General features: G+C 51.2%; 1 protein-coding gene across 1 annotated transcript in view; it reads right to left on the bottom strand.

The window, feature by feature from the left end:
• CDC42BPG (CDC42 binding protein kinase gamma) overlaps window positions 1-16,145 on the bottom strand; it is a 55,025-nt gene extending 38,880 nt beyond the window's left edge. Inside the window, exon 1 of the mRNA XM_033174607.1 lies at window positions 15,909-16,145. Within this exon, the coding sequence (XP_033030498.1) occupies window positions 15,909-16,086 (178 nt within the window). The 5' untranslated portion in view covers window positions 16,087-16,145. The remainder of the gene's footprint in view (window positions 1-15,908) is intronic.
• Window positions 16,146-16,553: the final 408 nt, after the last annotated feature.

The following is a 16,553-nucleotide window of genomic DNA, read 5'->3' as shown; positions in this document are numbered from 1 at the left end:
GTATTGCTGCAGAGCGAAAACAGCAAAACCGGGGGTCCAGGGGTTAGGTTTGGGGACTCTCTCTTTCCCATCCCAAGAACAAATTATCCAGAACAAGCCGATTCATGGAAGGCTCTAAAACTCCTGTGCATTGCAACAACCAACTGATCTCGGTGCAGAATTTGCACACCCATCCATTCTGCGAAGAAGAAGTCACACTGGAACACACTACTAAACCACCTTCCCCAGTATACTGCTTCCGTCAGAGGTGCACAGCAGGCACTACAGAAACTTCTGTTGCCTACAGGACACAAATTCTCCCCGTGGGTTTCCTGTTTGGCCGCTGTGAGAACAGGATGCTGGACTGGATTGGCCCCCTGTGGCCTGATCCAGCAGGTCCTTCTGATGTTCTTATGTACAGCAGGGGTGAGGAGCCTCTGAATTTCCAGATATTGTTGAACTCCCACCTCCCTTGACAATTGCCTTGGCGGATTGTGGCTGATGGGAACTGGGAGTCCAGCAACATCTAGGGAGTCACAGGTCCACCTCGCCCCCCAGGCAACCAAGTCTCTTGGCATGAGGACATTAAGCAGGAGGCTACTTAAGAGGTGACTAATCGCCCAAGCCTTGAGGCGCATGATTAACAGAAAAACCTCCCCTTCCCTCCTGTGCCTAACTTGCAGAAAACAGAAGATGTGCTATGGCTATGTGTGAACATTGGACCTTTGGCCCCTTATTCCAGAGACATTGGGGAATATTGGGATGATCTTAATGGCGGGACAGCACTCTGCTCAATCTCAGAGGCACTGTTTTTCAGCTGTCATTTGGTGATGGGGGAAGCTAACCCCCGGTCCCGAAAGCAGGCATGTTTGCTGGCCAAAATAAGCCCAGCACACTCCTTTTCCCGTACATAAAATTAATCAAGCTGTACAATCTGCCCCAGGCTTGGAACAGGTGGAAAGTGACAGGCGCGGCCAATTTCATTAAGGGCTCTCTCTCTCTCTCTCTCTCTCTCTCTCAAAAGCAACAACAACTGCAGGGTTTTGTTGGGTGAGAAGAAAACCTAAGGAGAGCTTGCTGGATCAGGCCAGTGGCCCATCCTGTCCAGCCTCCTGTTCTCACAGGGGCCAACTAGATGCCCCAGTGGGAAACTTGCAAGCAGGATTCAAGCACGAGCCCTCTCCTCTCCTGTAGCTTCCAATAACTGTTCTTCAGAAGCATGGTTGCCTCCAGTTTTGGAGACAGAGCATAGCCATTGTGGCTAGAAGCCAGTGATAGCCTTTTCCTCCTCCAGGGATTTTGTCCCATCCTTTTTTAAAGCCAACCAGGTTGGTGGCCAGCACGGCCTCCTGTGGCAGTGAGTTCCGTAGTTTAACTACACGCTGCAAGAAGAAGCACTTCCTTTTACCAGTCCTGAATCTTCACACATTTGGCGTCACTGGACACCCATGAGTTCTAGTGTTAGGAGAAAGGGAGAAAAAGTTTTCTTCATCCATTTCCTCCACACCATGCATCGTTTTCTAAATTTCTATCATCTCGCCTCTTACTCACCTTTTCTCCAAACTAAAACGCTGCAACCTTTCCTCATAGGGGAGCCACTCCATCCCTGTTATCATTTCGGTTGCCCTTTCCTGAATCTTTTCCAGTTCTACAATAACTGGAAACTCTGTACTCCCAAGGCCCACTCATATGCTGTAGGGGCAGGGAAGAGAGGTGGGCAGGCGGGCAGCAGCAAGCTAGGGGCACAAGCGTCTCAAGCACAGGCAGGCAGCTCTCCTCAATCCTTGACAGGAAAATGCCCACTGGGCAAGCACCGTACCCGAAGATGCTGCTTGAATGCAGAATTTCTGGATTTGCTGAGCCTGGCTCCCTGGCTGCACCCTGTGGAGGAGAGATCCAGGAGTTCTGGCTCTCATCCAGGCCTGTAGCTTTCCAGATGCAGTTGGAGCAGCCAGCATGGCTGATGAGGGCTGTAGTATAACAATGTCTGGTTCCTCAGCCCCAACCACTAACTCTCCTTTTCGGAGAGGCATGCACAGAGGAAGGTGGAAGCCCAGCTCCAATTAACTCAGGATGCATCTGAATTATACCAGCTGCTGGGAATCTCCAGTGGGGGTGTGTGTGTCCCATGGGGGCATCTCTGTGTGCACAGGATAATTAATAAATAAATAAACAAATAAATAAACAAACAAATAAATAAATAAATAAATAAATAAATAAATAACAAATAATAATAACAAATCTACTAGGCTACATGGGAGCCCTTTGGTGTGATCCAGCAGGGCTGATGTTAAGCTCTTACGTCTTTATTTGTGATGCATTGCAGAGGGTTGGACTGGATGGCCTTTGGGTGCCCTTCCAACTCTACAATTCTAAGATTCCGTAAGTCTGGACAAGGTCTGGCAGTCAGCGTTTTCCCTGGGGAATGGGAATTGTGTGTTTGTGCCATTTTCAGGGGGCTGAAGTTCTCTGTCCTTGGTTAACCTGAACTGGCACGATATGTTAAAAATGCATTGAAAATCATACCCTTGTTTCAGTTCAACCCGTTTTAATTAAATCCCCTTCTCGTGAGCAGCCTGGATAATTTCGTTACAGGGTGGCCCGTTGAGAAGACTGCAGATAAATCACACAGTAAATGTACTTAAAACACCTCGAGATCCTTCTCGTTCTCTGTTTGTAATTTGGCACAACTTCACTAACGAGCTTCTTCCCTCTAATGAATTTCGCCTCCAGTGGCACCTGGCGCATCCAGTCATTCTGGTCCTTCTGCTGATCGCCTTTATTAGCCCTGTCACATGATCTGGTGGAGGAAAGCTAGCTTCTTCCAGAACATAAAATTATTATCAGAAGACATGGGTCCGCACAGAACTGAATTGCAGTTGTGAAAGTAGCTGGAGAGGAATTCCTATTTCATTTGTTTCAGGAAGCACAGCACCAATGTTGGGTTGAAATGATTCTACCCACCAACTGGAAAACGACAACACACGGGGTTGGACTATATCAGGGTTTCCCCAACTTGGGTCTCCAGCTGTTTTTCGACTACAGTTCCCATCATTCCTGACCACTGGTCCTGCCAGCTGGGGATGATGGGAGTTGTAGTAAAAAACAAACAAACAAACAAACAAACACCTGGAGACCCAAGTTGGGGAAAACCTGGTCCAGATGACCCTTTGATTCTATCTCTGTGGATGTCAGCTGACCTCTCAGAGAATCATGTGGGCAAAGGCATGCACTGTACAGTTTCGGCCACTTTGCCACAAAAAGGATTCTGTAGAATGGGTAAAGATTAAAGAAAGGGCAACTGAAATGATTAAGTGGAAGAAGCAACTCCCCTATGAGAAAAAGGTTACAGCGTTTGGGACTTTTTAGTTTGGAGAAAAGTCGAGTCACAGGCGAGATGATAAAATGATGCATGGCTTGGACAAAGTGTATTAAGAAAAAACAAAATATAAAATATAAAAAATTCCTTCCAGTAGCACCTTGTTGTTCAGTCGTTCAGTTGTGTCCGACTCTTCGTGACCCCATGGACCAGAGCACGCCAGGCACGCCTATCCTTCACTGCCTCTCGCAGTTTGGCCAAACTCATGTTAGTAGCTTCGAGAACACTGTCCAACCATCTCATCCTCTGTCGTCCCCTTCTCCTTGTGCCCTCCATCTTTCCCAACATCAGGGTCTTTTCCAGGGAGTCTTCTCTTCTCATGAGGTGGCCAAACTTAGTTGGTCTCTAAGTAGCACCTTAGAGACCAACTAAGTTTGTTCTTGGTATGAGCTTTCGTGTGCATGCACACTTCTTCAGATACACGAAAGCTCATACCAAGAACAAACTTAGTTGGTCTCTAAGGTGCTACTGGAAGGAATTTTTTAAATTTTTTATTTCGTTTTGACTATGGCAGACCAACACGGCTACCTACCTGTAACTGTATCGAAAAACTCATCGATCCCTCTCTCAGGACACTAGAGCCCATGAACACCCAACAAAGAGGAATGTTGGAAGATACAGGGCAGACAAACGAAATGACTTCTTCACACAGCATGTTGTTAAACTGTGGAACTCACCCCCACAGGAGGCAGTGATGGCCACCAACCTGGATGGCTTTAAAAGAGGATTGGACATGGAGGAGAGTGGTTTGCTATGGTGAATAGCCGTGATGGCTCTGCTCAGTCGAGGCAGCAGCAGTGCTTCTGAATGCTTGAACCGGGGAGAAGATGGCCGCTTGTGCTTGAATCCTGCTTGCAGGTTTCCCCGCAGGCATCTGGTTGGCCGCTGAGCTTAAGATGGGCCACTGGCCTGATCCTGCAGACCTCTCCTTATGAATCCACAGCCTCTGAATGAGACCAGAGGGTGCAGAGAGCTGGTGCCTTTGCAAGACGAGGAGGTGTGGCGATGGTGGCAGCGGCAGCGGCTGCTGCCTGTCCTCTTTTGGCCCAGAGGAGAGGGCCTCCTTCGCAAATTCTTCCGCAGGTGTTCCTCTGCTCCCAAAGAGTTTCCAATCTTAGTTCCTCAGTGGAAAACCAGGCGCTGGGCCTAGGCACGCCCAGAGGAACCAGCGGGACCGCATTCCTCGCAAGGCGAGCAGGGTGGGGACAAGAGCCAGGTCTGAACCCCACACGCCAGAGAGGAGAGGAGAGGCAGCCCCTTCCCATGGGTCACTGCCCCGTTTGCCTGCTCCCTCCCCCCCCACACACACACACAAGAAAGGGGACAGCAGATGCTGGGACATCCCAGGAGAGCCTTGCCACAAGGTGGCTCCCCTTTCATAAAATATAATTTGTCAGAAAACGCAGGATCCCACCCTGTCAGGGGGAGCATGCCTAGTGGCGAAGGGCTGTCGCTCGGTAGCAGAGCTTTTGCTTTGCATGCGGAGAGGTCCCAGGTTCTAAGGTTCTATTCCTTAATAAGAGGGGCAGGTAGCGGCAGGTGAGGGGAAAGACCCTCTCTCTGCCTGAGACCACCCTGGCGAGGGGGGCGGGAACCATAGCCAGTCAGATATGAAGATGGAGAGCTTGAGGACCTGATATAAGGCAGCTTGCTAACTGGACTCATGGGCAAAACTCAGACAGAAGGTCCTGGGTGTTCAATACCCGGGTAGCTCCAAGGTGGGCTGGGAAAGGAACCAGCCTGAAACCCTTGAGAGTTGCTGCCGGCCAGTGTGCAAGAAAACACCGAAAAGAAAAGCAATTCAGGCCTTATCACAGAGGGAGGGAGGGAAGTGCTTGGTGGAATTTCAAGAGCCAGAAGAGGTTGATGGGCACGTCTGCAAGCAGCCGGGGGTATGTGTGTAGCTGATGCCTCTTCATTCGCACCCGCAAATAGTTTGAAGCAGACCAGCATGTGCAAGAGAGACCCAACAACTGGCCCAGGCCACGCGAACCACCCTTTCCCGGCGCAGAATGTGGATTATTTCAGCGCAGAGAATGTGAACATGCGCACACCCACCCTCAGGCATGTGCACCCTTCATGCACAAGGAGGCGGGTGGGGGGGTGGGGTGGAAGAGGCTTCTGTGGGGCCTTGGCTGGGCGTGCTGCTGCTGCTGCTGCTACCTTAAAAAGCCTCCCGTCTGAAATAAGAAAAACAGCCCTCCTGAAGACTGACAGATAGGTTGGAATCCAAAACCTACCTACCAGGTTGCTAGACCTGGCCAGGTTGCCCTGACGACAGGAGCAACAAACAGTTCTGGTATTCCTCCTGCACCACCACCCCCTCCAGTGATGCATCACCCTCTATCATAAGCCAGTCCAGGTAGCAGCAGCAGCTCCCTATCAGGTGGAGAGGGGAAATGCCACTGTTTTTTTACACCCACTCAGGGAGCATTGGTGGGGCAGGAAGGAGATCCCAAGGGAGGGGCAGGCAGGCAGCTCTGTGGATAGGCAGCCAAAGTGGCATAGATACTGGCTCATTCCAGCTATGCAGTGCACAAGCAGCTCCCCCCCCCCAAGAGGCTGAGCTAGCAAGGGAGCAGGCTGTCACTTCAGCCAACCACGAAGGCTCCGCAGACCCCAGGGAGGAGTTGGAGCACCTGCTCTGCATGCAGAAGGGCTGGGGAAGACTCCTGGAGAACCCCAGAGAGCCAGTGCAGCTGGAGCAGCGCTCAGACTTGCTAGAAGGTGGCTTCCTGCGTTCTGTTAAAATCTGCCCTTTATTCAAACTCCATGAGGACTAGCAGCTTGCTCAAGTTTATGGGGAAGGAGCAGAGCGCATGCTTTGCAAGCAAAAGGGCCCAGGGCTCAGTCTTTGGCGTTTCCAAGGAGGGTTGGGCCAAGACTCCCGGAGAGCTGCCTCCAACAGTCAATGTAGGCAACACTGAGCTAGATGGGAGGGCCGAGGGTCTGACAGCTTCCTTGGTTTCTGCACAAGGCCTCAGGCAACCCCTCTGCTCCTTCCATCCACCTCAGGAATGGATGCACATCTGTTGCCAAACAGCCACCACCGTCACCGAGGGGGCACTCTTTGGGTCCCAGATTAAAAATATCTATGCTGCAAGATCAAGGACACACCCACCCAGCATCCAGACTTGAAGAACAGGTCCTGTCTGGTTGCGGAGTGCAATTCACGTGGTAAGAAGGAGCCACAGGGGGAAAGGGGTTGGGTGGCGAGAGTTACATCACATTTTGTTCAGAAGGAACGCTCAAGTGGTTATCCTGGCAGGAGATGGATCCACGCAAGCAAAGAAGAGGGAGGCCCCTGTGCAGGGTGAGGGCTGCGGCCCCGGTTATTAAGATAGGGGAAGACCAAGGTGGCAGTGGCGGTATTGGTGGTTGGGTTTCTTCCTTGCCTTTGAGTTAAATCATGCTATGGGCAGGAAGCCACAGGAACCTCCTCTGCTAGGAGAGCTGCTAAATTCATTCCAATGGGGCAAATGTAACACGTTACCGAAACACCTCTCTGGCCTTCCTGCTTGGTAGAAGAGCCTAAGAAGACCCCTGCTGGATCAGGCCCATGGCCCATTTAGTCCAGCATCCTGTTCTCACAACGGCCAACCAGATGCCTGTGGGATACTCACAAGCAGGACCCAAGCACAAGAGCCCTCTCTCCTCCTGTGGTTCTCCAGCAAACGGTCTTCAAAAGCATTGCTGCCTCCAGCTGTGGAGCAGCCATCGATAGCTCTCTCCTCCATGAATTTGTCCAATCCTCTTTTAAAGCTTGTTGGCCATCACTGCCTCCAGTGGGAGGGAGTTCCATAGTTTTAACTATGTGCTGCGTGGAAAAGCATTTTCTTGGGTCTGTCCCGAATCTTCCAATGTTCAGCTTCACTGGAGGTCCACGTTTTTCTACTGCTATCTGAGAGAGACAGTTCCCAAGCCTTCATTTCTTGCCACCGGAACATTTCATTTCCCCTCCTACCCAAAAGGCCCAAGCGTGAAGCTTTCCTCTCTTCCTGCCTGCCTGCCTGCAAGGAAGCTCCCCTCCTTGTCAACATCCTGAGGCTGCCAGTTCCCCCTCTGAACAGCTGCAGCATTTGCGGAGCTATTCCAACTGACCGACCGGAGGGGAGTGGGGATGCAGCTTCTAAAGAATGAGAGCTGGCTTTTAAAGATGATCACAATGGCTTGTTGCAGACATTTTGGAGTGCTCTCAGGTCACCGGCCGCCCCCTACACCAAAAGCTCTCAGAATGAGAACAGAAGAGCCCTGCTGGATCGGGGAAATGGCTCACTTAGTCCTGTTCTCACAGGGACCAACCGGGAAACCTACAAGCAAGACCCCAGCACAAGAGCCCTCCTGTGGTTTGCAGCTACTGGTATTCAGAAACATTGCTGCCTCCGTCTGTGGAAACAAAATAAAAAATAAAATAAAAATTCTTTCCAGTAGCATCTTAGAGACCAACTAAGTTTGTTCTTGGTATGAGCTTTCGTGTGTATCTGAAGAAGTGTGCATGAACACGAAAGCTCATACCAAGAACAAACTTAGTTGGTCTCTAAGGTGCTGCTGGAAGGAATTTTTTTATTTTTTATTTTGTTTTGACTATGGCAGACCAACACGGCTACCTACCTGTAACTCCATCTGTGGAGGCAGAGCAGAGCCATCATGGCCAGTAGCCATCCATAGCCCTCCCTCCTCCATGAATTTGTCTAATTCTCTTCTAAAACCATCTAGGTTGGAGGCCTTCACTGTTTCTTGCGGGAGTGAGTTCCATTGTTTAACTATGCACTGCCTGAAAAAGGTCTTTTATCTGTCGCGGGTCTAACAACGTTCAGCCACATTGGATGCTCACTAGCTCTAGTGTTCTGAGAGAGGGAGGAAAAAAACTTTTCTCTGTCCATTTTCTCCGTGCCACGCACAATTCTGTGTACTTCAGTTGTGTCACCCGTTACTTGCCTGTTTCCTAAGCTGAAAAGTCCCAAACGCTGCAACCTCTCCATTCCCTAAACATACTAAGGTTAGGAGCTAGTGTGGTGTAGTGGTTAAGAGCGGTAGACTCGTAATCTGGGGAACCGGGTTCGCGTCTCCGCTCCTCCACATGCAGCTGCTGGGTGACCTTGGGCTAGTCACACTTCTCTGAAGTCTCTCAGCCCCACTCACCTCACAGAGTGTTTGTTGTGGGGAAGGAAGGGAAAGGATAATGTTAGCCGCTTTGAGACTCCTTTGGGTAGTGAAAAGCGGGATATCAAATCCAAATCCAAACTCTTAGGAACAAGGCACCGAGAAAAAGGCAGTGTCCCTACCACCACTACCACCTTGACCTACACATCCCCACTGCTTGCAGAATTAGCCTCAATATAACAGTTGTTATTAGGACAGGAGTGGGGAACCTGTAGGGCCCCCTCCCAGATCCTGCCAAACTAGTACCCCCATCATCAGCATCCCTGACCACTGGGCAAAGCTGGGAGTCGCGACAATGTCATGCGGGGTACAGACTGGCTTCAGCACTTGTCGGGGAAGCTGGAAAAACAGCCTTCAGATTCTACATCGTCAACCTGCTGGTTCCTTCCTCTCTTGACAACGAAGGAAGGAGTTTAGGGATATTAAAAAAAATTATAATTTTATGAGTTGTGTGTCATTGTTTCTCAATTCGATCCGTTTACATGGTTTTGTGGTGTTTTATGCATTGTGACATGCCGTTATTTTCATTGCTTATAGTTTAGTCATTCTTTATTGTACTTGTTACGTGTAAACTGTTTAATTATTGTTTGCTCATATTTAATTTTACTGTTTACTGTTACACTCTAATGGATTATTGAAGATTGCTTTATTCGGTATAAGTTGTTTATTTTAAAGTTATGGTTTTATCATGAAGGGCATTTTTTTTTCCCTAGAAAAAGAGGTGCCGGAACTTGTTGACCTTTTTTTTAGGCGGAATACCCAAAGATTGCCCCCAAAAAAGCTTCTCTTCTTATGCCCTCGCGCCAACCGCCTCATGTATAGTATTATAGAAAGGCGGTATACAAATTGAAAGTGAACTGAAATGAAATGAAATGAAGATGAGTGAGGGAAGGGGCCATTGTGTTCTGTCGGCTCGCAGAAAGTCTCAGGTTCAATCTCTGATGGCATGTGCAAAGAGGAGTCTTGCCTGGTACTGGCAGAGACCCTAAAGAGATGTAAACTGCTCAGTGATCCTGGACCCAGCTCCTAGTCTTAACACTCTCACCGCTAACACCACACTGATGCTCATATATTTACTAGCAGGCTTAGAACACCTGCCTCATAGCCAGCCAAACTACTGTCCCATTTAGCCCACTCTTGCCTGCTCTGACTGGCAGCAGGTCTCCAGGGCCTCAAGCAGGGATTGAACCCGGAGCCTTCTGACACAAGGCAGGTGCTCTGTCATCTGTGGGCTACAGACCTTCCCACAATTCTCTGGGACTGGCTAGTTGCGAAAAGGCAGAAGAGGGAAGCAAGCTTTCTCAGATGAGATGCATACCCCTCAACTGTCCCACGTAAAGCGGGAAATCACAGAAGCCAATCCTGGCTTCTGTTTGGATCCCAAAATTTCCCGTTTGTTGGTCCAAAAGCGCTCACTCTGGTGCAAGTCAGCAGGGTTGTGCCAGAGCACTGGAATGAAAGCCACTCGTTTGTTGGTCCCACAGGACAAAAAAACCAGAGCAGCTTCAGTTTCACGCTCTCATGAGAACTTGAAACCAAAAATAGAGCATCCCGATTTGGGTGCCGAAAATGTTGGAGGGTATGGATATGCATTGGTGGAGAATGGCTTCAAGCTGTTTGGAGGAAGCTTCCTACAGGGCCGGCGCTATCATTGGGCAGAAGGAGGCAACTGAGGGCAGCATCAGCATCGCCCAGCCATTCTGCCTGAGCATCCTCTCCACCCCGGCCATTACCCCCGTGTTGCAGGCCAGAGCTTGCATGCCACATGGCCTGCCCTGAGCCCACCTCAGACAGCCTGCTATTCCAGGTGCAACTGAGGAGACTATGCCATTCTTCAGGCAGCAAAAAGACTTGGGCTGGCCCTGATCAGACAGTCCAATGGGCCTCTTTGTCTTGAACTGCCTTCTTCTATGGAGTTCAGCAAGTAACAATCTGGACAGCCTTTGCTGGACACCCTTTCAGAGTGAGAAAGAGGGTAGAACAGACACCCGTGTAAGGACTGAGGACGCCTGAAGCCAGACCGCTCTGCTGCCAGCAGTTTTCCTTATGGTTTGCAATTGCCAGAGCGGCCCCGAGGGATTTTGCTGCCTGGAGGAAGGCAAGATGGTGCCCCCACTCTCCTAATTCCACACACAGAAGGCAACAGGACTGGGAGACGAACCTTACTTCCACGCTGGCAATGGGTTCGTGTCCTCTGTTGCACCTGAGGACAACCAGCAATTTTAGGCACTCCAGGACAGGCCACCAGGGCACTCCCACCCACCACTGTCCTCTGAGAGAGGAATGCCTTGGGGGAACAGGAGGACATGCCTTACTTTGTCGTAATGATAGAGCCTGGCCGGCGAACAGCTCGTAGAAGACTTCAAAGTCATGCAGATATTTACAAGCTGCATTTCTGAATATTGCAAGGTCCAGATAAGCAGCCTTGCTTGCTCAGTGGGACCCCCCCCCACAGGGCTAAGACTCAGATGTGACCATGGACAGAAGAACTAGCTTCAAAACAGGACTAACCAATTATGGAGAGGGGGGGGATTATCTAGGGATTATAGGAAGCTGCCTTATGCAGAGCCAGACTTTTTGCCCAACTAACTCAGTGCCAGCTATACAGACTGGCAGAGGCTCTCTCTCTCTCTCTCCAGGATTTCAGAAAACCAGTTGTTTCCTGCCCTACCTGGAGATGCTGCTGGGGGGGGGGTCACACCTGAGGAGGGATCGCACCTGGGACTTTGGGCTCTCTCTCTCGTCTTCCGCCCCTTCAACACAAAATTCCAGGGCTGTGTACAAATGTGTGAATAAAAACCACGCAACGCAGAGCAGTAGACGGCGTGGGTCCCAGCCAGAAGACTGTGCAGGAGAAGTGTATGGTTAGAGAACTGCGGAACGCTTCTGCAGGAGGCAGCGACGGTCACCAGTTTGGATATCCTTAAGAGAGGATTGGACAGATTTGTGGAGGAGAAGCCGGCAATCAAATGCTCCCAGCCACAATGGCCATGCTCTGCCTCCACTTCTGAAGTCTGCTTGCTGGAAAACAGAGGAAGGGAGAAGACTCAGAGCTTTCTTGTGGGTTTCCCATATGGGCATCTGGGTGGTCTCTGGGGGAATTCACAAGCTCTTCTTGAGTCCTTATATGTGATAGAATTGTATTTCCTGATACAATACAATTCAGCCGTTTTATAACTGTCACAAAAGGGAATTGTTTTGTGCCAGCAATGTTGGGAAAAGGGTATGGGGATGGGCCTAATGCTATTTTGGGGGGGGGGGGTTGAACACATACGCACACTGATAGGGTTGGGGAAATGTTTCTGGTCCACAGCCACTGCAAATATCACATTTCTGGAGCCAAAATCCAACGTCCTAGGTCACACCTAGGACCCATCTAAGTCTCCATGCTGTATGTTTCTTTCCATCTTTAAAACCCAGTGTTAATGGATAATAGGAAAAACCTCTCTCTCAATGGGAGACCTTAGAGCAGGGGTAGGCAACCTAAGGCCTGTGGGCTGGATGCAGCCCAATCACCTTCTCAATCCAGCCCGCGGATAGTCCGGGAATCAGCGTGTTTTTACATGAGTAGAATGTGTGCTTTTATTTAAAATGTATCTCTGGGTTATTTGTGGGGCATAGGAATTCATTCATTTTTTTGTTTTCCAAAATATAGTCTAGCCCACCACATGGTCTGAGGAACGGTGGACCGGCCCATGGCTGGAAAAGGTTGCTGACCCATGCCTTAGAGAGCTTGCTGCCAGTCAGAACAGGACAAACTGGTGTAAGCAGTATTTGGTGGTGTGGTTTAAAGATGTGAAGGCTCGGGGGGGGGGGGACAAGAAACATGGGAGGGCAGGAACTGTCCCCCACAAAAAAACCAGTATTTTTTCCAGGCCTTCACATAGCCAGTTGTGGGGCAAGCCCTCTCTGATCTCTGCTTATAGTGCTCAGAAGTTCCACTTCCCAGCGTGAGGCCCTGGGTCTCATTCAGTCTAAGGCAGCTTTCTGTGTCCTTAACAAATGGTGCCGAGGGAGGGGTAAATATTCCATTCTGAAGAGGAGCCCATCTGCTTGTTGCATCCTGGCTCTTACCTCAGTAGGAACAGGTGCTACAAGACAGCCGTGCGGTTAACCAAGGCTTGCCAGTCTCAGCAGAAGCAGCTGGCACTCGGAGATCTCGGCTGGCCTCCAGGCTGCTGCTGGTTGCAACTCAAAGGGGTGGATTCAACTGCAGAACTTTAGGGACCAAGTTACCTAAAGGGGTCGTCTTCTCCCATATGAACCTGCCCAGGGCCTTCAGATCATTGGTGGCCCCAATCCCACCCCCCCACCGCAACACATTTAGAGGCTCTCAGGGTGGCAAGTGGGACAAGGCAGTCTGTCTGGTGGCACCATGGTTTATGGGACTCTCTTGTCAGAAATCTCTCTCCCGTGCCAAGTTTGTCCTCTTTTACGCAGCTCCAGCCCTACTATTAGGCAAAGTGAGGTTGTGGGAGGTGGCAGCAGCAAAGAGATGCAAAGCAAAGCAAAGCAAAGCGAGGCACTCACCCACCAGCTAGCAATTAGCCTGCTGCCCTCAGGGGCTGTGGAGGTGGTTGCCCCGTCACCACTGTTGAAGCAAGATGGTGTTCTGGTTGGCTTCTGCATGCACAATGGAAGGAGGGCACCATCCGGACCTTTGCCTCAGGCGGCAAAATGTCTTGGGCTGGCCCTGCCTTTAGGCGCAGACTTAACACCACAGTCGTGGCTTCTCGGACAGTTGCACCGGCCACCTTTGCTGCCGTTACGTTAAATTCTATGTTTCAGGTTTTTATTTTTTGTTGTTTTCAAACACCATCGTTCCAAGCTGCCCTGACTGCTTTGAAGCAGGAAAGTGGGGGAACCCTCACTATTCTAAACGAAACAGAAGTCAGAAGTATCCAGGAGGGCTGTTTCATAGAGCAGAGAAACACCCCCAAAGTTGTGTCTGAGCAACTTTGCCTGGCTCCGAGGGCCTCCTGGCAGTTCCCTCACTGCGAGGAGTGAAGTTACAGAGGGCCTTCTCGGTAGTGGCGGAAAGGGGTGTGTGCTTATCCTTTTTATGCTCAGAAGTTAGGTTCTCAGGTGGGAATAAACTGCTGAATAACACACCCACACCCACACACCCACACACCGCAGATGTTGATGAGGAGGAAGAGAAGAGGATATCCCAGGATCAAGCAAAAATCACACAGCCTTCACCAACCTGGTGCCCTCTGATGTTTTGGACCACATTGCCCATCAGCATGGCAAAAAATGCCCATTACATTGATGCTTCCACACCCCAACCTGGGCAATCATGCAAATCCTGAGTGTGCGAATGTGTTAAAGAAACTGGAGGTGCCTTGCCTCAGTTCCTTGCCTGAGATGCCCCAGAGAAAGGCTGTCAGTGAAAACAGCAAATATTCTGACCTGGCATGAAAGGGTCCTGATGTCCCTAAACCCACCGCAGAGTCCTGCTGTTTCAGAGATTAAATTTCCACTCCTGGACACCAAGGTCCTTCTTATGAGCTGGGGAGAGGATGCAATCCCACAGGTGGCATGGCTGGCATTTGCCCTGCCGTATCTTTACCCTCCTTTACCAAACCATAGAATCATGGAGCTGGAAGGGACCTGAAGGATCATCTAGCAGAACCCTCTGCAATGCAGGAATAAGCCCCTGACTATGATAGAGAATCCACCAAAGGCTGGCACCTCAAGAGATGGGAAGGTCCCTTTCTGGCTTGGCTACGTTCTCAGTCCGTCACTCAAGGCGTGTTACATCGCCACACTGCTCCGTGACTCAGTTTCCCTCTCTGTGATGCAAGGGCACAGCCGGTCCATTCATTTCCTACTATTCCCTCCGTGGGGCATGACTGTGGGTGGTCCCAAGCAGGGAGGATAATTTGTGGGGTGTTGTGGAGGTGGGACAGGCCAACCCTAGCAGGGAAACTAGCCAAAAGGAGGCTTCACCTGTTCCGTTCTAGATACACACGCACCGAAATCAAGCCCAGAGATATTTTCCCAGATTCAATCCCTGGCATCTCCAGGTAGGGTTGGGAGCGATCATGGATAGCTGCCGCCAGTCAGTGTAAACTGCACTGAGCTGGGTGGAGCCAATGGTCTGATTCAGTATAAATTGGTTTCCCATGTTGATGAGTTCTGCGTAGCTAAGGAAGCTTTGCCATTCTTGCGATAAGCATCAGCCCGGCTCGTCCACCACTCACCCCAAGCAACCAGTTTCCTTATTCCCACAGAGCTCACTTTTTGCAGAACATCACAGCCATGACAGTCGACAGCAGAGGCTGGGTACCCTCTCCAGATGTTGTGCCCCTGACCGTTGGCCATACTGGATTCTGAAGCGGATGTGAGTTAAGAGTCCAAAACATCTGGGGAGAAGCCCCGCTGATGGCCCCTAGTCTATAGTGGGTGAAAGAAGAGGGCGGTCCCTTCAGTAGCTCTCAGTCCCTCGTGGCAGTGAATTCTGTGGGTGTTTTTACTCTCCAAATTCCGCAGGTTGAATCAGTGGGAGGGAGGCACTCTGCACATGCTTTAGGAGAAGTACCCATTCTATAGCAGTATGTAGACAAATTGGAACAGATCCAGAGGGAGGCAGCAAAAATGGTGAGGGGTATAGAAAACGAGCCCCAGGTAGTAAAGCTGAACAAAATATGGTGTGTTTAATTGGGGCGGGTTTCCAGGTTGTGATACCTCTGCAATTAAGTTACTTGAATGAGTGTCAGATAAGCATTGGACACAGTGGCACAACATACATTTAAGGCCCACTTAAAACACATGCCTTCTCCCAAATAATCCTGGGAACTGTGGCTCCCCCCTCACAGAGATACAGGTGCCATGAAACCACAGCAAACTACAGTTCCCAGAATTCCTTTGAGAGAAGCCATGTGCATACTAGGCGTGCATCTCTAGGTATTAAATCTCTGCTGTCCCAGAAAGCCTTTATCTAATGGACTTCAAGATCCAAGGCACCAGATTTTGGTTGAAAGTTAGGAGAAACTTCTTGACAGCAAGAGGGGTTCATCAAAGGAGCCAGTGGCCTGGCCAGGGTTTAGTGGTGGTGAGGCTCTCCCTGGCTGGAGATCTTCTAGCAGAGACACCTGTTGGACACGTGCCAGCCAAACAGCGGGTTGGACTAGACCCCCTTCATGAACTGCGCTCCCCGCCCCCTTTTCTGGTATTTTTTGTTACTACTTTACATGCTTCAGAACTCAACCCCAGACCTTCCTCTCCGCCTCGCTAAACAAGCTCCTTGCTTTCCACCTGGGAGAAGTCTTAACTCCGAGGAACTGACTGGCCCCGGCCCCGCAAGCCATGCGTCGCGCTGGAGAGGCCCTCTGCACGCGCCCAGGAACCCTCCGGCCCCAGAGTCCTGCCGCTGCCCACTCACCCCAGTCCAGGAAGCGCTGCACGTTCTTCTCCCGCCGCAGGGGGGCGCCGCTGCACTCCTGGTGGACGCAGAGCAGCAGGTCCAGCAGCGCCTCCAGCCCCGGCTCCGCCGCCGCCGCCCCTTCGGCCAGCAGCGCCTCCCGCAGCCCGGCCAGGCGCCGCTCCACCGGGCTGCACATGATCGCCGCCGCGGAGCTGGAGCGGGACAGGCGAGGACGCCGCGGGAGCCTGGCCAGCAATGCCGACGCCGACGCTGGAGCAGCCGCCGCCGCCGCCAGAGGAGCGCCCCGCCCAGATGCTGGTGGGATGGGCGCAACCCGACACCTGGCCCAGCTGGGAGCGGGAGGAGGAGGAGGGCGAGGGCGCCGCCGGAGCGGGAGCGCCCGCAGGGACCAGCGCCACCCTCCTCCCGGGCGCCGATGCCCCAGACGCGCCCCTGCGGTTACTCTATGTTGCCGGCACGGGCTGGCAGCAGCTCATCGCCGGGCTTTCAGGTGTGGGCTCTTTCCCAGCCCAACGCGGAGACGCCAGGGGGGGCTCAGTGTGAAGACAGGATGCCGAGCCATGGGGCAGCGAGGCTCCTATCCTAGAGTTGGTAAGGGTCACGAGGTGCATCTTAGTCTAGCTCCTGCCATGCAGGAATCTT

This window comes from Lacerta agilis, chromosome 17 (genome assembly GCF_009819535.1).
Source record: "Lacerta agilis isolate rLacAgi1 chromosome 17, rLacAgi1.pri, whole genome shotgun sequence".
In the NCBI taxonomy this organism is placed as follows: Eukaryota; Metazoa; Chordata; class Lepidosauria; order Squamata; family Lacertidae; genus Lacerta; species Lacerta agilis.
Note: the sequence above shows the minus strand (reverse complement) of the source record. Positions and strands in the feature narration are given on the sequence as shown.